Source organism: Populus euphratica, unplaced genomic scaffold (genome assembly GCF_000495115.2).
Source record: "Populus euphratica unplaced genomic scaffold, PopEup_1.0 scaffold22.1, whole genome shotgun sequence".
NCBI lineage: Eukaryota > Viridiplantae > Streptophyta > Magnoliopsida > Malpighiales > Salicaceae > Populus > Populus euphratica.
In genome coordinates, this window is record NW_011499863.1 from 1,124,130 (window position 1) to 1,145,345 (window position 21,216).

The following is a 21,216-nucleotide window of genomic DNA, read 5'->3' on the forward strand; positions in this document are numbered from 1 at the left end:
TTTCATGGGCTTGCGACTTTCTATCGTCGTTTTATTAAGGGATTTAGCACCATCATGTCGCCTATTACAGATTGTTTGAAACAAGGTGAGTTTAGGTGGAGTAAAGGAGCTAATATGGCATTTGAGGAGGTTAAGAAGAAAATGACGGAGGCTCCAGTAATGCGGCTACCTGATTTTACTAAAGTCTTTGAAGTAGAATGTGATGCTTCGGGAGTCGGTATAGGTGGAGTACTTAGTCAAGAACGTCACCCTGTGGCCTATTTTAGTGAGAAACTTAATGAGGCCAAACAAAAGTACTCAACTTATGATAAAGAGTTTTATGCGGTGGTTCAGGCCTTGCGTTATTGGCGTCATTACTTGTTACCACAGGAATTTGTTCTTTACTCTGACCATGAAGCCCTCCGCTATCTTAACTCCCAAAAGAAGCTTAATCATAGGCATGGTCATTGGGTTGAATATTTGCAAGCATACTCATTTGTTTTGAAACATAAATCTGGAATAGAGAATAAAGCTGCAGATGCTTTGAGTCGTCGGGTAACGCTGTTATCTATAATGAGTGTTGAAATCACAGGATTTGAGAGACTTAAAGAGGAGTATGAATCTTGCTCAGAATTTGGAGAAATATACTTGACATTGAAGGATGAGAATCACCGTGTTTTAAATGGTTATCACCTCCAAGATGGATACTTATTTCGGGATAATAAGCTTTGTATCCCAAAAACATCTGTGCGTGATTTTTTGATATGGGAGATTCATGCTGGAGGTCTCTCAGGACATTTTGGAAGGAATAAAACCATCGAAGAAGTGGAACGCCAGTTTTTTTGGTCTAGTTTGAAAAGAGATGTCGCTAAATTGGTAGGTCAATGCCGAACTTGCCAACTAGCTAAACATAAAAAACAAAATACTGGTCTTTACACCCCACTGCCCGTTCCTACTTGCCCTTGGCAAGATGTGAGCATGGATTTTGTGCTTGGGCTTCCACGTACTACAAAGAAACATGATTCTATTTTTGTGGTTGTCGACCGCTTCTCTAAGATGGCCCATTTTATTCCTTGTACTAAAACCACAGATGCTTCCAAAGTTGCAAAACTCTATTTTGATGAGATTGTCAAGTTGTATGGTCTTCCTCAAACCATAGTTTCGGATAGGGATGTTAGATTCACAAGTTATTTCTGGAAAACCCTTTGGCATATGGTGGGAACCAAATTGAAGTTTTCTACTGCTTACCACCCCCAAACTGATGGTCAAACTGAGGTGGTTAACAGGAGTTTGGGCAACCTTTTGAGGTGTCTAGTAAGTGATCATAATCGGAATTTGGATCTAATTCTTCCTACGGCCCAATTTGCCTATAATAGCTCTATCAATAGGTCAATAGGCATGAGTCCTTTCGAAGTTGTACATGGTTACAAGCCTAGGAAACCTTTAGACCTTCTTCCCATGTCCCTTCATGCTAGAGTGTCTGAGTCAGCCGAGTCTTTTGCACGTAGAATTCAGGATTTGCATATTGAGATCACTAAACAGATTCAAGCAAGTAATGTGCAATATAAACTTCAAGCTGATTTACATAGACGACATAATGAGTTTCAAGTGGGAGATTATGTTATGATACGGATTAGACCCGAGCGGTTTCCTTCGGGAGCTAATCGAAAATTACATGCACGTAGTGCCGGACCTTTCAAAGTGCTACAACGGGTAGGTCCAAACGCTTATGTTCTTGATTTACCACATGATTTTGGCATTAGCTCTACATTTAATATTGAGGATCTAGTTGCATACCACAAACCACTTCCTATTCCAGATGATCCATTTGAGATACCACTTAACTCCTCTTCTGATGATCCTATTGAAACTTCTATCCCTTTCACCTTGACATCAGCACAAAAGGATAATATTGATGCTATTCTGGATGAACAAGTTGTTTTTAACAGGAATGGTGAGGTTCAACGGTTTCTAGTGCGTTGGGTGGGTCGACCTGACTCAGATTGCACTTGGATTACTAGAGATACTTTACAGCAGCTTGATCCAGATCTTTGGGAATACTATCAGAGTCGGCCAGTACTACACTCGACAGGGTCGAGTTTCTCTAACCCCGGGAGAGTTGATGGGGACACCAGACCCACACCACAAACTATACGAGTATATGGACGAAGACGGCGTAGGATGGCCCAGCCTGTCACGCTGTGGTTGGGAGACTAAGCCCATTTGGGCCTATTGCATTGTTATTTTATTTATTTAGCCTATTTGGGCATGTTCATTGTTATCTTATTATTTATGTTAAACAGTTTGGGCCGAGCCCATTAGTTGGATGTTTTAGAATTTACTATTTATATGCTCTCTTGTCATTGTGAGAGTTAGTTTTTGATGATTAATGAAAATTTGCAGATTTTGCATATCTCCAATCCCCTTTCTTCTTCTTCTTTGCTTTCTCTTCTTAACTTCTCCTCTAAAAGCTTCTTTCTTTTCCCGATTTTAATTCTTTTGTTTGTTGTTCCGCATCACGTATGCTTCATTCTTTTCTTTCTTTTCGGTGACATTTTCGTCAACTTTTTCACCATCTAGCCCTGCAGTCTTCTCATATAATTCTTTTGTGGTATGAGACAATAAATTAGCTTTTTGAGGAGATTCATCATGGCCCTTTTGAGATACCGATTCGCCGGCGGTCTTTTGAGGGCTTAGAGCTTCTACAACTTTCCCTTCTGTTTCTTTTCTGACAAAGGATGTTGTGTCTTGAGGCCTAGGACCCTCCTGGCTTATTTCAGCCTCTAATTCTCTAGGACCAGTTCTTTGTGGGGCAGGAATGATTCTGGGAATCCTGATGGTTAGAATCCCACCAGAACACTCCGATTTCATTTGGCTCGGGTTACAATTTTTAGGAATGTTGTAACCTGTATTAAAGCGACTGCGTATGTTATTTGTGAGCATACGTTCTCCATGAACTCTGATATTACTTATCGGCTATCAAGATTCTTACATGCTCTTTCAAGAAACCCGCATAGTGAACCTCAAATTGACACCTTTTCAAGGTAAAGGAAAGGTGGACATACATTATATGCTCGAACGAAGCCTGCATGAAAATATAAAGCTGAATTTGAAAGCAAAAAAGGGGATTAGCCTAGATAATCGGAAGGTTACCAGGAAGATCAAGAAGTAAAACTAGAGCTGCATCTTCTTCCTTCCATTCTGTTTTAGGCTGAAAATTGGATTGAACATTTTGAGAGGTGATGCTGCGTATAGGCTGGCGGCCATGGAAAGGATTGTATCCACTAGACGGATAACTTTGTATCTACCTCTTGAAGACGGAGGAAATTTTGCCATTAATCTGTATTTGGTTAATATGCTCCTGTTTGTATTTATATATTGCAAGTTGGTTCTGAGTTTTCTTAACAGCAAGACCATTTGGTGCTTTTGCTTTTGTGAATTGGTTTAACTATCCCTTGGCCATTATAAGGCATGGCCTTCTTCACAAATGAAGGAAGGTTTCTTTTGTATCTTTGACATTTAGTCTTTCCATTGAACTCTGAATTAAAAAAATTCACTCAAGTAAATTCAAGATTGCTGTAATTAGCCTGCAGAAGCATAAAAATCCCATCAAAATCTTTCCAAGTTTGTTGAATAATTGAATTGTAGTTTCAAATTCTAAGCATTTAAACTTAATCTTCACATCTGAAAGATGTTTTTCTTGAGAGAATGAAGGGAGCTTTTAAACTTGGATTCTTTCAAACAATTTGGTGTTAAAAAGTAAATAAATCCACAGCTACCATATCTGCAGCCATGATCTAATCCAAAAGAGCAACGCATGATCACATGAAAACATGTAAATAAAATATTTTTTTCTTATCTTGTTCTTATTGATTGATCAGTCCTAATGCATTTGTGTATATATGGACCTCTTCAATCTAAGTATTGTACTTTCTAAATTGGTATTGATATTGTAGAATAATATAGCATGCACCGCAATCAATCGCCTGCTTCTTTCACCTCTAATATACATTCATTATTAGGTATTTCCAATGAAGAATTAGCTTTTGAATCAAGGACCTTCATCTTCGCCCTTTTGAACTATTGGTTTGCTTTTGTCTTATAGAGGGCTTAGAGCTTCGGAATCTTTCATTTCTGATTCTTCATTGATAACTTCTTTTTTGTGTGGTCGAAGTATCTTTCGGTAGAGTTGCTTCTTCTCTATTTTGATGCTTGCAGGTTCTTCTATACCCTCTCGTGGATTTGGCTGAGTTGTTGCTTTTTCTGAGAATTGAGAAGTCGTACTCTTTTCCTGACCTCCTTCCTCACCAATGCTTAAGTTTGGACGGATTGGAGCCTCGTCGGTATCTGTGGTTTCTTCTTCAGGACAAGGTTGTCTGGTGGTTGCTTTTAGAACTTCAATGATGAAAACTCCAGCCTGGAACCTAACCTGTGTTTTATTCACATTACAATTTTCCGGAACGGGAAAATCTTGATTGAACCAACTCCTATTACTAGCATGGGGTCGTTCTGCAAGAACTCGAATGGCCTGGGAGGAAGGCAAAGGAATAATCTTCACTTGGCCGTCCTGGAAATCTGCAAAATAAAAAAGGGATTCTGTTTTCTTAACCTAAGCTTCAACTATAATAAAGCGCTTTCTTCTTCGTTCAGTGCCCACTTAACACCATCCGATACAGGTTCTGGCTGTAGCCAAGTCTTTCATTTCTTTTAGATGTTCTTCATTCATTCTTGTTGGCCTCTGGTTGAACACTACCATTACCTAACCCTTCGGTAGTTTCTTTGTCATCAGCAATGTTTGCAGTCTCTTCATTCTTTTGACACTTCCGCTCGTCTCTAGTTTCTTGAAGGCTAGCAGCCTTTTGGCTTGTCGTGGCCTGCGATTCTGTAGGACCAGTCCGCGCAGCAGTGTACAGTATAATCTTAAGTTAATAATCTTGCTTAAATAATTTTTTTAATTAGTTCCGAATTAAAGTTAAAGTTTAAATAGTATCTCATTAATTAAAAAAAATTATGGTCCCAAATATATTAATTTACATAGGTGGTTTAACTGTATATACATTTTAAAAACTACGGTATGAGACCAGTGGCGGAGGTGGGGGGCTGGCAGGGCCCGGCCACTGCAGGAAATATTTTTCCCAGCCCCCTCCCTTATAAATATTATAAAAATAATTAAAAATTTAACTTTATTTCTCTTAATTTTTAATTTGACCCCTTTAGTTTTTTTTTCTTGCCCCGCCCCTGTATGAAACCTTTAACCATGTGTTATAAAATTTGATTTTTTTTAAGTGTATACGCACCTTAGAGGCTCCCAAGGTTGTCGTTCCTTAGAGCTATGACAAAAAGGTATGGAATCCCTACATTTATTTTGTAATACACAATAGCTTTTTTGTAATTATTCCCAAAAAAATAATCAATAATTCAAACTCATCTTCATTTATGCAATAATTAATTAATCATTCATTGAAAAATTTTGAAGATTATTCTAAGACTGATTCTTGTAGTAATCTGTATGAATTAAAGAGAGCTGGTGACTTACATTAACATTAATTGCATGTCAGGATAACATTGTAAGATAGAGAATGATTAATTTCAGGATGAAATTCATTATAAACTTAGGGGCTAAAGTGAAGTTTCCTATATTGCATGGATTGTTTCCTAAGCCGTTAAGGAGAAAGATTCATAAAATATACTTGCATAGAACAGACAACGTAGTTTCCTTGTAGTAGGAGGAAAAAAGAAGAATTTCCGTGGATAGTAACCCTAACCCTCTCTCTCTCTCTCTCTATATATATATATATAGAAGTATAGAAAAAATCAGTTTCATACTCCATATCCATGCTAGATCTCGTTCTTTCCGTGTCCATCCTTATTGTGTTTGTAGCGGCTGTCTTTATTCTTGCACTCATACCAATTTGTGTGCATTGGCATCGTGAAAAAGATCAACATTTTCGGGATCTTGAGAGAGAAGTAACTCTGAGTCCACAGTTTGAAGATCAACATCCTCATGATCTTGAAAGAGTAGAGGAAGCTAGAAGACGACAACTTGCTACAGTTTCATTATTGATATTGCATCTAACTCGTGTTCAAAGCGATGATGAAAGGATAGTTACATCAAGAACTAATGGTTGCGTGATATGCCTGGAGGATTTCCAGGAGGGAGAGGATTGCCAGGCCATGTCTTTGTGCAAGCATGTTTTCCATTCAGGTTGCCTTAAAGAATGGCTTGTTCAGAACCAGACCTGTCCACTTTGTCGACTCCCAGTATTGCTTGAAGTTTTTCTTTATATCTGTCGTGCTCGGTTTATCATTTGGTGGGTGCTCTTATTTTCCTTGGTCAATCAACACGAATCTTTTATGTAATCTGTAAGGAATTCCCATCAGATCATGTAGTGCAATTATATATAGTTTTAGCAGATTTCTATCATCTTAGCGTATTTGCCTTCAATTCATTTTTTTGGATGTCATGATCACTATCAATTATGTTTTGCGAGCCTTCAGTCTCTACTATTGTGCTATATCTGTTTATCTTTTTTACCAGATTTCTAATTTTTGTATGCTACCTCCTGCTTAAGAAATGCTTGCTGTTTCGAGTATCAGTTGTACAGGCACGAATGACTTTGATGGCATTACCCTGCTTCCATTCATGATCTCCATTGCTTTTTCTTTCGGTTTGCTTTACTTCTTCCGTTTATAATTTTGGATTTTCTGTTGTGTTTTCCTTTTTTAGTGAAAACACTATTCAGCTTCAATTTTATCTTTATTTTTGCTTTCGTCTATGTCAAAGGGCAGCTCTGATTTTTGTCTGGACATTGCTTTAAGATGTTTGCACGAGGAAAGAGCGCAGCAGTCCTCCCGCTTTTCATAATCATCCGTGCATATCACACATCCACTGCTAAATTGACCCAACTTTCATCTATTTGAACCGAATTACATCATTGCAACATGGAAAAGTAGCGGGTTTTTGTCTTCCAGATACATGCTCGTCCACTCTCAAAATCATGAGGATGATCTGGGTTACGCAGATATTCCAAATACCTTCAACAAAATTCTAACACTAAACAACATATTACGATCATTAATTATCGCTGCAGCAGGGACCATATGTCATTATTGGATTAAGGGAAAATTCATTGTTGTCAGAAGCAGAAGACATAAGTTGAGAGGGAGACGTAACTAGAGCTTCTGTCATGGATATGAAACTGGTTTTTATATCATTTAGCAAAAAAGAAAAATATTAACTGTTTTGTACTGTTATATTATACATGTTTAGTTATAAGATCCGGACAGGCGATCTGGGTTAAGAACTGGTCAGAAAACCGTTATTAAAAGAAGGGAGCTTTTAAACTTGGTTTCTTTTAAACAATTTATTATTAGAAGTAGGTATATAAATCCACAACTATCACATCTGCAGCCATGATCCAATCTAAAGGAGCATGGCATGATCACATGTGAATAAAGATTATTTTTTATTAATCTTAACAGTGATAATTTCTCCACATCCCTTGCTTTATTAGGATAATATATATTCCTTATTATGTATTTCCAATGAAGAAGTAACTTTTCGAATCAAAGAGCTTCGTCTTCACCCTTTTGAGCTATTGGTTTGCTTGTGTCTTTTAGAGGGCTTGGAGCTTCAGAATCTTCCACTTCTGATTTCTCATCGATTACTTCAAGGGTACAACTTCATTCGGTGGTTTGGCTTTTTCTCTATTATGACGCTCCGGACCCTTGGAGGCTCCCTGCTTGCAGCTTCTTCTATACCCTCCTGTGAATTTGGCTTACCTTTTTCTTCACCAACGCTTGAAGAGGCAGCTAAGTTTGGAGGGATTGGAGCCTTGTCGGTAGCTTCAGGGCAAGGTTGTCTGGTGTTGCTTTTGGAACTTCAATGATGAAAACTCCAGCCTGGAACCTAGCCTGCATTTTATTCACATCACAATTTTCTGGAACAGGAAAATCTCGATTGAACCTTCTCCTTCTATTACTAACAAGTGCTCGCTCTGCATGAACTTGAAAGGCATGGGATGAAGGCAAGGGAATAATCTTCACTTGGTCCTCCCGGAAATCTGCAAAAAAAGAAGAAAGGGGATCCTGTTTAACTAACCTAAGCTTCAGCTATAAGAACACCTAAAATAAACTGTCTAACTCACTAAGAAGATGAATAAGTAGAAAAGATGAGCTTTCTTCTTCCTTCAATTCCCACTTAACAGCCTCCGACAGAGTTTCTGGCTGTAGCCACATCTTTTCTTTCGGATGTTGTTCATTCTTGTTGGCCTCTGGTTGAACACTACCGCTACCTAGCCCAGCAGTAGTTTCTCTGTCATCAGCAAATTTTGCAGTCTCTCCATTATTTTGACCCTTCTGCTCGTCTCCGGTTTCTTGAAGGCTAGCAACCTCTTGGCTTGTCGTGGCCTGCGACTCTTTAGGACCGATCTGTGCAGCAGTGATGATTTTTGGAATTCTGATTCTAAGAGTTGATCAACTGTCAGTTCACTTGAGCTAAAGTTATCAGGAAAGGGGCCATACACAGCACTGAACCGAACGGTTCTGTTATCTCCTGCTGGAGTGTATTCTCCAGACACTTTGATTTCATTTGTGGATTCTATCGTGACCCCTAATTGCTCATGACGGACACCTTCATAATTAATCTCCGTTAAATCTTTTTCCAAGAAAAAAGTGAGCAGAAATCTGAAAAATAGGTGACCTTTTTTAACTAAGTGATCAAGTCCAAAAAACTTACGAATATGATTATATAATCACAGAATTGAGTCCAAAAAAAAAATACACATCTACAGACAATTGGAACCTACTAGGAATCCGAACAAGTAAAACTAGAGCTCCATCTTCCTCCTTCCATTCTGAGGCTGGCTGAAGGTAGTTGTAGCACTCCAAAGGCTTAGACATAGGTTATGCAGCATATCTAGTTTATCCATCTCGTCGATCAGTCGTGGCCATTTCTACACTTGTATGTATCTTGGGTTTTTCTTTGTTTTCGAAACACAGAAAGGTTTTCTCTAAATGATTCAATATATATACAGACACACACCTATGTGACAATGTTTAAGATTGCATGTTCGGTTTCTGGTTTTATAGGTAGTCAGGATATTCTTTCTTGTTTGCTTCGCTTATTTTAATGGATTTTAATAGCCTCTTGGACTTTACGAGGTATAGCTTACTACATAGAAAAAAGGAGGGATTCTTTCTTTGGTCTGTCTGTCTTTCCATGGCATGGTAGAGTATGAGCCAGTCATGCTTTTTGTGAGGCGTACAAACTTCTTTTAGTTGATCGGAGAGACTAAGCATATTAACATACAAGAGAATTCTATACTTTATTCTAGACTGTCTAGTACTATTACATGCACAAGGCTAATGTATTTAAGGGATAAGGAACATCCACCATTATATCATAGCCATTCTTGTTCCTGATGGGAATTAATTAGTGTCGTAAAATAGAAGGAATAAATATAGAAAAAGATAAAAACATGTTTGGTTAAAAAAACAAAGATAAGAATCTAATATAAATATCTTTGAATAGTTCTGAAGTGAATTTTAGTACTTTTAAAATAGAAAATACAAAAAGACATGTTTTTTTTTTCCTGTCATTTTCATCTTTTCTATTATAGAATAATAACTAAACACTGCCTTACAATGGGATGGAAATAGTTAGATGGTTGATTAGTTGAGTTAGTTGGGTACAATCGATAGGTGATAGGTGCAGAAGAGTGGGAACTTAGAGGTCAATGACAGAGGGAACAAGGATACTAGTTTTATCATTAGAAGACAGTATACAGGGTTACTATAGGCTTGTGTAAGACGTTTGAGAAGTTAAAACATGGTCCCGAGAACAATTGAAGCATGGTGTCTAGCAGTCTAGCTCATTGTTTATTCATGGATAAGAAAATTGTAGCCATAGTTTATCTCAGCCGTTAAGAATTGGAAGTATATTAAACTACAGATGAGACCTGCTTCAAATACAGTGTAAATTTAACTGCCTCGTAGGTGCCAGTACCACGCAAGTCATTGTTGCATGTTTATGTAAAGAATAGTGCAGATATATAAAGGTTAGTGAATCAAACTAAATAGTTAGTGCTATTCTTGTTGAATTGATCCAATATATATTGCTGATGTGCAGACATATTCATATTCATTTTACAGGTTATTTCTTTCTAGATTGGCCATGGATGTTATAGAATACATAAGCTCCAATTGCCATAATCAATGAGATCATGCTGTATTTCCCTATTATATATCGCCTTTCGGTCACAACCGTTGTTACATTGTTGTCCGCAGACTTGCTAGAAGAAGAAGTTGCATTCTCCATATCCTTTGCTTCCCCTTCCTTTACGTGATCAACACCCTCAGCTCTCCTCTCCATATCCTTTCCTTCCCCTTTTTTCTCTTGATCAACAATTTCAGCACTCTTCTCCTTGTCCTTTTCAATATTGGCATTCTGATCACCAACTTGCCCTACAGTGCTTTGATAATCTATTTCCATCTTTCTGGTAAGCAATAATGGAAAATTAGCTTTGGAAGGGATTTGATCTTGACCCTTTTGAGATACTTGTCCATCCATGCCTTTAATTTCACCTTCAACATCTTTGGCTTCTGTAATTTCTGTATCTACACTGGTTGTCCGAGCTTGTTGATTTGCAGCAACATCTTCACTTTTTTGAGACCCTGACTTGCTTGCATCACTTTCTTGCAGGCTAGGAGCCTTTTGTCTTGCCGTGGCCTCTAATGCCCTAGCACCAGCACTCATCTCTGCAGAAACTACTTTTGGAACTTTGATGGTGAAAATTCCATCATCAAACTTGGTTTTTGCTTCATTGAGGTTGAATTTCTCCGGAATGCTCTCAAAAACTGTATTGAAGTGCCAGTTTTTCAGTGCAGGATCACTACATACTCTGATATAATGTGATGGTGCAATTATCCTACAATCTATATCCTTCTCAGAGAAACCTGCATAGTGCATAGGTTACCAGAAAATAAGCTTACAAAATATTGTAAAATAATAATAATAATACCACAGTTTAAATGAGAAATGTTCATGATCAAAAATCAAATTGTTACCGTAGGAAAATCTGGTTTAGTACAAAACAAGAAATATTCTTAACCTACCAGCTAGATGAACACGCAATATAAGAGCTTCATCTTCCTCTATCCTTTCCGTTTTCGGTACGAAAAGGGATCGCGATCGAACGGGTTGATGTACGGCCATAACAATTTACCAACTAATTCATCTACTCGTATCTCTCTCAATGAACATGTTGTCACAATTGATCTATCTATCTATATATACATATATACACAGGTTTTGGGTTTTCTTGACGTGGAGTCTATTCTAACTTTGGTCCCTCTACTTCCTCTATACACAATGAATTAGGACAGGGATTCTCTCCTTGGCCTGTAGGCTTTCCATAAAGTTTCTGCGCAGATACAAGGTTTTCCATGAATTATAAAAATATTTCAATAAAAAAGAAGAAGAAGGGATAGCTAGGCACTTTCCCCATTTGAAATTAATCGTATTTTCATAACAACAAATAAATCCCCCAACTATATGCAAATTTCAATTAAGTGTCAAAAGTTCAAGATTAATCAATTGTATCCTAAATCTGTTGCCCATTACTCAATATTATCACCATAGTTGTGTCAATCATGAACTCTAATTTACAAAATTCTTTTGATAGTTATGTGTGCTTCTTGTGTGTTTCAATATTTTGGCCTCTAAATTAGAGGGTGATAGCAAGTACTGGGAACAAACATAGTCATCTGGGTCAAACTAATTTTGAAAGAATATTATCATGAAAAATAATTAAAAAAAATCATTAATGAAATTGAATTTCTTGTGTGCATAAAGTGATTCAGTGGTATTGAATTAATTTTTTTTTCTTCAAAGGTTGCCTCCACTTGAACATTGACAATGAATATATCTTTTTAAGAAATACAAGAAAAAAATTAATTACCTGAAATTTCTAGAATAAATTTTTCAAATCATTTTTTTTCTTTATTTACATGTTTTTACTGCATTTATATAACTATTACATGCACTTGAATTATAGAAATTTAAGGATTATTCTGTTGGGCTAGGCTTGTGAAAAATTTCTGGCCCAAATAAAAATTTCTATTCTAAATCATCGAATTCTATCTGAGCTTCAAATCATTTGAAAACTTGATACAGTGACTGGCATGCTAATCCTCGACTCAGATAATTCAGTTAAGCTCCAGTAAGATTTATCTAGGTTAATTTTAATGAATATTTTTCAAAAATTTATATAAAATGATGTTATTTATTTTTCAAAAAATTTCTTTGCTGGTCTCCTTCAAATGAGCTTTAACCTTTTCGTCATGCATGACTATAGGGTATGATTTTATTGTACTTTACAAACATACGAGGGATTCTCTCCTTGGGCTGCAGTGATTACACTACCTTGTTCATATAATTGTGGAGTCCTATCTGCCTTTGGCTGGGAAAACACATTCTCAGTTTATGATTAAGGGTTTGAAAGAGCAAACAAAAAATTAGTGAAGGTAATGATTTATATAATTATTTGAGGTCAGAATATTATTATAGTAAAATACAAATACGTATACAACTTAGTGCATGAAATTGAAAGAATTAGTCTTTGGAAGTTTCACGTGATCGATAGCTGTAAGCTATGAAAGCTCCAAGTGCTACAATCGCTAGGACTGCCACACCCATATTCACCATTGATTGCCTTTCTTCACTTATCTCCATCGTGCGAAGTCCTTTCATGGTATTCTTTGCAGCAGATGCTGCTCCATTCTTCACGTCCTTGACTTTGCCTGCAATATTGAAATCCCGCTTCGGCTTCTCCTCGGTACCAGCAGCAGCAAATTTAGCACTCTTTTCTTTGTCTTTCTCCGAGGTTTCAAGGGGAGCATTTTCACTAGTCAACAGTGATTCTTTCCTTTTCTTGTAGCCTCCATCACTTTCAGTTGTCAGAGATTCTGTTGTTTTTTTAATGCTTTCCTCTTGTTCAAACGAAGTCTTCTCCTTGACTGGTTCTGCTGGCATCTTTCTGCTTTCATCTTTCTGCTTCATGGTATCAACTTTTGGTGGGACTTCTGCTTTCCCCTTTTGAGACTTTTCATCTTTCAAGGCTTCTTGAGGGCTAGCAAAGCTTGCAGTGTCCTCCATAGCCTTCTGTGCCTTTTGCTCCATTGCAGGTTTTTGAGAGACTTGAGAAGTCATAGGCTTCTCTGCTAAGGCATCTTTTGAAGGCAGAGAAGCCTCTTTGGTTACCTTTGCTTCTTCTTCAGAGTGAGGTTGTGTGCTGGTTGCTTTAGGAATTGTAATCAAAAGAGTTCCATCACGGAACGCGCCTTGAATTTTAGTCACCTCACAATTTTCTGGAGCGGGAAAAGTCTGATCGAATCGTTTGTAAGCAAGTGGTTTTTCTCCAGTAACTCGAACGTTTCGGGAGGAACCCACGTAAGTGATTTTCAACTGCTCCTTAAGAAAGTCTACATAATCAGGAAAGAAATTATAATAAAAAAAATGATGTCTCTTTAACATCATCTTCAAAACTTCCACTCATCCCAATTCTGAAAGATTTAGAGCATTGTGAAGTTAATCGCAAACAATCGTTCGGAACGGGTTATTAAGCCTAAAAATAAATGGTAAAGCTCACCAGGAAGATGAATACGCAGAACACTTGCCCCCTCTTCTTCCTTCCATGCATAATCGGGTTGAAAATCCTCATACTGGATAGTAGCAGATCCCCCACTGCGTGTCCTCTTAGCCATTTATTTCTTCGATTCCTCTCTCGCGTTCGCTTCTCTTTGGTTTTCGCTAATTGCTAAAGGCTGGCTTTTAGGCTTTCTTAACAGGGAAACTATTCTTTCTTGATTGATTTAGTTTCTGCTTTTTTATGAGATTTTCTTCTAGTATCCCATGATCATGTATGAGGCATAACCTGCTTAATAAATAAAGCTGAAGTTCTTTGTTTGCCTAGTACTCAAAATCTTGACACTTAGACCAAGCTAGGTTGATTTCTTGACGTTAGAGACATTTCTGCTCTGAGTTTTCTTTTGGTAAGGAATTCTGCCGTACCTTTTGACCCTTTCGGATCTAAGCTTGACAGAAAGCTCAAGTTACCGTCATTAGCAATACGCAAAGACATTTCTGACAAGTCAAGAGACAGGCCGGGAATAAAAATGTCGGGGAGGCAAAGAAATGCAGGTAACAAAATCTACCAAACAAGGAAACTCGAAGGCCTCAGAACGATGCTTGCTTTTACAGAAATTTGTAAGTACTGCCCAAGGATGAATGTTCTACTGAATATTCTTACGGACAAATGGAAACCTGAAGACAGAATCAGCACAATAAAAAAAAGTGGGTCTCGACTAAAGAATTTTAGTGGAAAAATCGGTGCCTGATAAACAGAAGTGTTCACCAGGGGATTGCCACTATTGGATAAGTACTGAAGATCAATTTCAAGCAAGCAACAACTCTCTTCACAGAACAAATTCTACGTAATGTATCTTAAAACTAACTGTTTAACAACTATGGTTACAATTAAAAAAAAAAGTTTAATTTTAAGTTCTTTTAAATAGCGTTTGATTGATCTTTAAAAATAGAAGAAACTAGAACAGTAGAGTCGAGAAAACATTTTCTTCCATATCTTCTGTTTCAAAAGAATATAAATTTATTATAAAATTTTCTCAAATAAATAGTTATTAAAAATCTCTATTTTCATGCTACACAGGTTACTATTTTTCTAACCTAAAACATCAGCCAAATAGAAATTTAAAATTATATGAGAATCACTTTATAAATACTTAAAATTTTCTCTTTAAATGTTTTTTATGATTTTAAAGGGAAAAAAAAATACTAAGAGGGTTGATTAAGTAATGTCTTATAGATGGAGGACCCAGTTGAGAATTATTTTTGTTTGGAGATCTAATTGAGAATCGGGGGCTCAGTATGGTCTTTGTGCTGAAGATAATTAAATGACAATTATGCCCTCATCTGTATATATAAGAACGCCCGTATGACATCTTTGCCTCTCTAGGGTTTTTGTTTCTCTCATTGCTTTGATTGTGAGAACCCAGCAGCAGCCGCGTCTCTCTCTCCATCCTTAGCTACTTCAGGTATCGTAAACCTTAGCTTCTTTTATATATTTGATTATTGTTTTAATACTGTACATGTTTAGCTTAGCTTGAAAAGTTTGGTCTTTGCAGTTTTGGTTCTTCGTTTTTATGTTTAGAGTTTGATCTGATTCTTAGTTTCTTTGGCTAATGGGTTAGGGACTTTGTGTTTCTGATTAATCCCATTTTCGGGTTCCATTGACTTGTTTGTTAAAGTAGAGTATTTGCGTGTAAAGTTTGGTCTTTGTTGTTCTTGTTCCTCTGTTTTGTGCTTAGAATTTTATTATGTGATTCTGGTTTTTTGGTCAAGTGGGTTTTCTTTATGTATTTTTTCTCAAGTGGGTTCTGTTTATTTTAGTTATTTGGAATTGATAATCCTATGTTTTGCAAATTTAGCTTCTTTTATGATTTGATTGGCTTCTTTCATTATGTATTGTATGTTAGTTCTTGCTTCTTAGGGTTTGGTATCAGTTGTTACTGTAAGTTGATAACTTTATTAACTGATCCTATTTTTTTCTCTGATGAGTTTTCTCAAGTTGGTTTTCTTTGTTTTTTAGCAATTTGAATTGGAGATTTGGTGATTGCTATTTAAGCCACATGTAAGCTTTGACTGGATGAGACTGAGTTTGTCTTGTGTTTGTTTTTGTGTAGAATGGATAGTCAAATTAAGCATGCTGTGGTGGTGAAAATTATGGGAAGGACTGGATCTCGAGGACAGGTTACTCAGGTTAGAGTCAAGTTTATTGATGACCAGAACCGTTTCATAATGAGGAACGTCAAGGGACCTGTTAGAGAAGGTGACATTCTTACCTTGCTTGAGTCTGAGAGAGAAGCTAGGAGACTCCGTTGATGGGCATCATGCTGTTTTGGTACAAGATTGTCATCCTAGTTTTGCTGGTAATCAATCAGGACTGTTTTGTTCTGTACTAGCTAGTGAGTGCTCATTGTTTTTGCTTACAGTTTGATTATCAAGACTGGGATTCGGGATTTATGAGTCATATGTAAGAATGCTTTGCATGTCTTAAGTTCAGTTCAAACCTGCAAGTCTTGTTAAAATTAAGTTTTCTGCAACTTATAATGCCTTGCTTTTTTCAATTCAATACCTGTTATCTCAGCATAAAAGTCCTGATTTTGGGATATGGGACTCCCGTCTTCCATGTATGGTTTTCTTGTAGCAAATTTGTAGCTGGTGCTTTTCCCCCCGCTTTCTGTGATTTTACTATGGACCTTGTTGCCACACGTTCCAACTGAAATGCCTATAAAAATGGTTTTGGCTTTCTTTGTTTACTCCAGTAATCTGGAATTGCATTTACGCTATGATTGAAAGTCCTTTTCCATTTGTACACTTTAGTTTTACCTGTGCAGGTATTGTCAATTCACAAGGGTAATACCTTGCATTCTTGTATGCTTTTTTTGGGAAAAATCGTTCATGGTTTTGATATAATCCCACTGCCAATTTATGTGTGGTTATTTCGTCCATTTGGTCTTGATTCAGAACTTGCATTTTCTGGGAGCTAAATCAGGAGGTTTTTACCCCAATTAAAGGACTGGGGTTCTGGTAAACTCTGAGGTTGCCAAGTGGTTGCACCCCATTGCTGTGCAAGGCACAGCAAGCATGAGATTGTCATGCAGTTACCACTGTTAGTGTCGGAATGCTCGGCAAGCAATCGCAATCTAATAGTTACGCCATTAACGTAATGCCTTTCTTTTGTCATAGTCTCCGTTTCTGTATCAATGTTTGCTGACGGGGGACTGGATGGTATAAAAGACAGAAAATCTGCCCCTTGGACCACGGTAAGTTTTCCTGGCAACATCCAGTGCCGGTCTACGTTCATGGAAAAGATTGCAGGATAACTGCTCACTTGTATTAACGTATGTTGTAGCTCGGTTTCTGTTCTTAGGTACTGTTTGGTTAGATGTAATGGATTGATGAGAATGAGAAGCAATTGCTCGATGAGAGTGCATATGAAACCTCTAGATAGAGTAAGAGAGGGCGAACTGGGAATCCAATTAGGAATAAGCTGAGATTTATTATTCTTACAAGTTTTGTAAAAAAAAAAAAATTTGTCATTTCCTTGGAAAAATAATTAGAACGTGTTTTGGAAATTTAAAATCCAACTTGGTCGTATATAATTTTAATAGTGAAAATCTGACTGAAGAATGGATTGAAAACACAACATTTTTTTAAGAATAAATTAAATACAATTATATAGTTCATTTCTTTTATTGTTAATTTACTAGTATTCTATTGCTAAAATCACTCTATCACGGTTGTAGAATATTCTTTATAATCATAAGTTTTTTCATCTTAAGAAAAAAAATATAAACTTTGGAATATATTTTGATTTTTTAATATCATTCCAAATGCAGTATAGAAATTAAAATATATTTTGATTTCTTATTTTTCATTCTAATTTCTTCCTTCTCCTTCTAAACCTTTACATGTTCAAAATAGTAAAGGAATGAGAGCTTTTATATCCTTGGGAAAATCTTTGAACTGTGATAGGTACCATCTTCTAGTGGAATAACTCCTCCCTGACAGGTAAAGAGTTGTTCCAACAAAGAAAGAAAAGGCATACAATGTTTGAGCTGTGAGAGAGATCCCCAAGATCCCAAGGATCTCGAACAGATAGTGAGGGCAAATCACGAGGTCAAATAAGCCTCCCTTGGGGACCTTGTATTCTTTTTCATCCTTGCTTCTGAGCTTGGAAAGCAGACAGTGGTGGTAGAAGTTACCGCTAATTCCTATTAGAAACAACAAAAGCCCTGGATACATCAAATCAATAGCTGGCTCCGGGAGTCCTTGTGCTAGGAGTTGAGCATAAATGACAAACACAGAGGATGTGAAATAACTAAGAGTGATAGGACCCACGGACTCAACTTCCATCCCTCCACTGTATCTGTGAACAAAAAGCACCTGGTGAACAAAAACATTTTCTTGGTTACTTCATGGTTTATCTTCTTCAATAGGCTGCCAAATTGCTAGTGACAGAGAGAGAGAGGAGGGAGATCAATTACCTCAAGTATTCTTTTGAAGAAATGGAAGGTTAGAGTGGATTTGACCAACAAAAACCTGAGATCATCATTTGGGAAGAGCCCGAACGAAGCAGCGCCGGCAAGAAATGCTGGTGTGTAAGCAATAAGCATGCCAGTTCTACTAGAGACTTGAATCGTCTTCTCGACGGGCTTCTTTTCACCAATATTCAAAAATTTGGAGTACTATATGTGCTTTCCTCTTACCTCTGATAGCCCAACATATCCTAATGTCGCAACAGGAACCGCAGACATTGCTTTGATAAGGAAAGGAGATGGAAATAAGAGTTTCAGCAACGTGGACTCCATTTGTATTCACTTCAGTTTTCTTTGCAATTTCGAGGAAGGTGGACGGGCTTGCTTAATTTGAACAGAGCAATGCCCTAGTTTGCTATGCTGTTGAAGAAGAACCGAACACTTTAGCATGGACTCTTTGGCACTGAACATTCGACGACCTAGACTAGGGAAGGCTCATATTATTTATTAGAAGGCAATATATACAAGTGTGATGCCGAAAGATAAGGCAGTAAATATATAATTCAAAGCTACAAAAGTAAATTACTTCTGCATAGAAATATTTACAACAAAATCTTAACAGGGCATGTATTTCTACCAAAAAAAAAAAATGTAGAAGGAATGTATCTAGTCTATGATATTAGAACATTGTTCATGAAAGCATATATAATCATTGTTGTGAAGAAAAATAATAAATTTATTAATAAATTGGAATGAATATAAGCAATCTTTATAAGTTATAAGTAGAAATATAGTGAGGAACATATGGAAACAAATCTATATAATTAACAAGTAAATCAATTGTTAATAATAATAATAATAAAGTTACAAACAGAATTAGAAGATAATCTGTATAGGGTAATAAAAAGGGTCTTCGTTGGCTAAAACTTCATTGGGAAAACAAAAATCTCAATTGAAAAAAAAAAGATTTTAATTAGGCAAAAGCTAACTTTTCCCATTTCTTCAAGACAATGATAATGAAAAATTATAATATTAATTAATTAAATCTTAAACTATAAAAAGAAAAAATATGTTTTCTGCCATTCCACATGCAAAGGGAAAATCCACAATTTAGAATATGATAGGTTTTAATTTAAACGAAAAAATATATTAGTTTTTTTTTAAAAAATGATTAATCTGACGGATTAATTTATAACTCAATTGATTTGGCTAAACTTGAGAATCAACATCGATAATTTTATTTTAATAAAAATAAATAAATAATACCCCGGATGGAGTTTTACAGTCATGGTTTGTGACCCTTTTGATACGGAGCACTGAGCCATAATTCCAGAGTGAAACATGTTGATGACTCCAATTCTATGTTTGAAACATTAAAAAAAAAAAAGAAGCAAGGAATGATTGTGTTGATATCCTTGGGAAAGTCATCAAATTTGTTTTTCGTCTCTGTACAGGTTTAAAATGCAGAAGGAATGAGAGCCTTTACATCCTTGGAAAAGTCTTTGAACTGTGAAAGGTACCATCTTCTAGTGACATAACTCCTCCCCACCAGGTAAAGAGTTGTTCCAACAAAGAAGGAAAGGGCATACAATGTTTGAGCTATGAGAGAGATCCCCAAGAACCCAAGAATCTCGAACAGATAGTGAGGGCAAATCACTAGGTCAAATAAGCCTCCCTTGGGGACCTTGTATTCTTTGTCATCCTTGCTTCTCAGTTTTGAAAGGAGACGATGGTGGTAGAAGTTACCACTGGTTCCTGCTACAAACAATGCAATCCCTGGATACTTCAAATCAATTTCTGGCTCTGGGAGTCCTTGTGCTAGGTGTTGAGCATTGATGATAAACACAGAGGATGTGAAATAACTAAGAGTGATAGGGATCAGAGACTCAACTTCCATCCCTCCACTGTATCTGTGAACGAATAGCACCTGGTGAAGAAAAAAAATTTCTGGTTACCTCATGGCTTCTTCTTTACTAGACTGCCAAATTGCTAGAGACAGAGAGAGAGGGTTGGGGCAGATCAATTACCTCAAGTATTCTTTTGAAGAAATGGAAGGTTAGAGTGGATTTGACCAACAAAAACCTGAGATCCTCATTTGGGAAGAGCCCGAACGAAGCAGCACCGGCAAGAAATGCTGGCGTGTAAGCAATGAGCATGCCAGTTCTACTGGAGACTCGAATCTTTTTTTCGATGGGCTTCTTTTCACCAATATTCAAGAATTTGGAGTATTGCATGTGCTTTCCTCTAATCTCTGAGAGCCCAACATTTCCTAATGACAGAACACAAATCACTGACATTGCTTTGATAAAGAAAGGAGGTGGAAAGAAAAGTCTCGGCAACATGGGCAGCATGTTTCTTCACTTCTGTTTTCTGTGCAATATCGAGCAACTTTAGCTAAGAGGTGGGTGATGGACGGATTGATGCCTTGCATTTAAACGGAGAAATTAAGGCCCTTAAAACCATGTGATCTTGAGCAGGGGATCACCATGCAGTTTCTTGCGCTTGTGAATAAGAAGCGGACACGTAAGGGTTTTTTGGCATTAAACTTCCAAAAGTATGGAGACCAAGGAAATATGCGGCTAACAAGGTTCTGGTTGAAGAATGCTTTTGGTTTTTGTATGGTATTCTGTCTGGCTTGGCATGGAGCCACATGGAATGATTTTATGACCTTTTATTGAAGACTAGTTAAATCTCAAGACTACAGGAAGAAATGGGCTTATGCCGAATTTAATTTGGAGGCTTGCTACATGAGATTGAGCTAGAAACTAGTATCTCGAGGCATCACAAAGGGCATTATCACGGTTGACACTTGCCAGAAGTGGCATGGCTTCCTTTAGGGTTTTTTTTTAATTATTATTTTTATAGAACACAACGTACACAAATGACATCCTTCGTGACTCTTTTGACAAATCCACTTCTATGTTCGATAATTAAAAAAACTGGTAAAGCAATCTTGTGTTTTGCTGGTTATAATTAAATTAAACAATCCTAAAAATTCTAGCAAGGCAATCTCTTGCAAACTCACAAGAGCAAGTTTTATGTTATAACGGTCCTTGCATAAAAAACTTAAAAAAATGTATATGCGTTTGAAAAAAATCAAAAAAATAAAAACAGTAAAAA

General features: G+C 36.9%; 4 protein-coding genes, 1 long non-coding RNA gene and 1 pseudogene across 6 annotated transcripts; 1 reads left to right on the top strand and 5 right to left on the bottom strand.

Moving 5' to 3' along the window:
• Nucleotides 1-8,242: 8,242 nt before the first annotated feature.
• On the bottom strand, nt 8,243-8,975 carry LOC105125395 (uncharacterized). The gene is made up of 2 exons (XM_011025809.1): nt 8,787-8,975; nt 8,243-8,611 (listed from the first exon to the last, which is right to left on the bottom strand). The coding sequence occupies exons 1-2, from the start codon at nt 8,878-8,880 to the stop codon at nt 8,274-8,276; spliced, it is 432 nt and encodes a 143-aa protein (XP_011024111.1). The 5' UTR covers nt 8,881-8,975; the 3' UTR covers nt 8,243-8,273.
• Nucleotides 8,976-10,042: 1,067 nt separating this feature from the next.
• On the bottom strand, nt 10,043-11,233 carry LOC105125396 (uncharacterized). Its single transcript, XM_011025811.1, has 2 exons — nt 11,095-11,233; nt 10,043-10,935 (listed from the first exon to the last, which is right to left on the bottom strand). The coding sequence occupies exons 1-2, from the start codon at nt 11,192-11,194 to the stop codon at nt 10,133-10,135; spliced, it is 903 nt and encodes a 300-aa protein (XP_011024113.1). The 5' UTR covers nt 11,195-11,233; the 3' UTR covers nt 10,043-10,132.
• A 1,262-nt stretch (nt 11,234-12,495) lies between these two features.
• LOC105125397 (protein RESTRICTED TEV MOVEMENT 2-like) lies at nt 12,496-14,388 on the bottom strand. 2 transcript variants are annotated; one of them, XM_011025813.1, is made up of 4 exons: nt 14,322-14,388; nt 13,629-14,050; nt 13,013-13,461; nt 12,496-12,955 (listed from the first exon to the last, which is right to left on the bottom strand). In XM_011025813.1, exons 2-4 carry the CDS (start codon nt 13,741-13,743, stop codon nt 12,593-12,595), a joined length of 927 nt encoding a protein of 308 aa, XP_011024115.1. In that variant the 5' UTR covers nt 13,744-14,050; nt 14,322-14,388; the 3' UTR covers nt 12,496-12,592. The 2 variants fall into 2 exon arrangements, with proteins under 2 accessions (XP_011024115.1, XP_011024114.1); XM_011025812.1 differs by having other exon boundaries at nt 12,496-13,461; nt 14,322-14,385.
• Nucleotides 14,389-14,984: 596 nt separating this feature from the next.
• LOC105125398 (uncharacterized) lies at nt 14,985-16,261 on the top strand. Its single transcript, XR_842233.1, has 2 exons — nt 14,985-15,090; nt 15,739-16,261. It is a non-coding gene; the product is annotated as an uncharacterized LOC105125398 (long non-coding RNA).
• Nucleotides 16,262-17,461: 1,200 nt separating this feature from the next.
• LOC105125399 (steroid 5-alpha-reductase DET2-like) lies at nt 17,462-19,138 on the bottom strand (annotated as a pseudogene).
• A 337-nt stretch (nt 19,139-19,475) lies between these two features.
• Nucleotides 19,476-20,572, bottom strand: LOC105125400 (steroid 5-alpha-reductase DET2-like). Its single transcript, XM_011025814.1, has 2 exons — nt 20,124-20,572; nt 19,476-20,023 (listed from the first exon to the last, which is right to left on the bottom strand). Exons 1-2 carry the CDS (start codon nt 20,445-20,447, stop codon nt 19,553-19,555), a joined length of 795 nt encoding a protein of 264 aa, XP_011024116.1. The 5' UTR covers nt 20,448-20,572; the 3' UTR covers nt 19,476-19,552.
• Nucleotides 20,573-21,216: the final 644 nt, after the last annotated feature.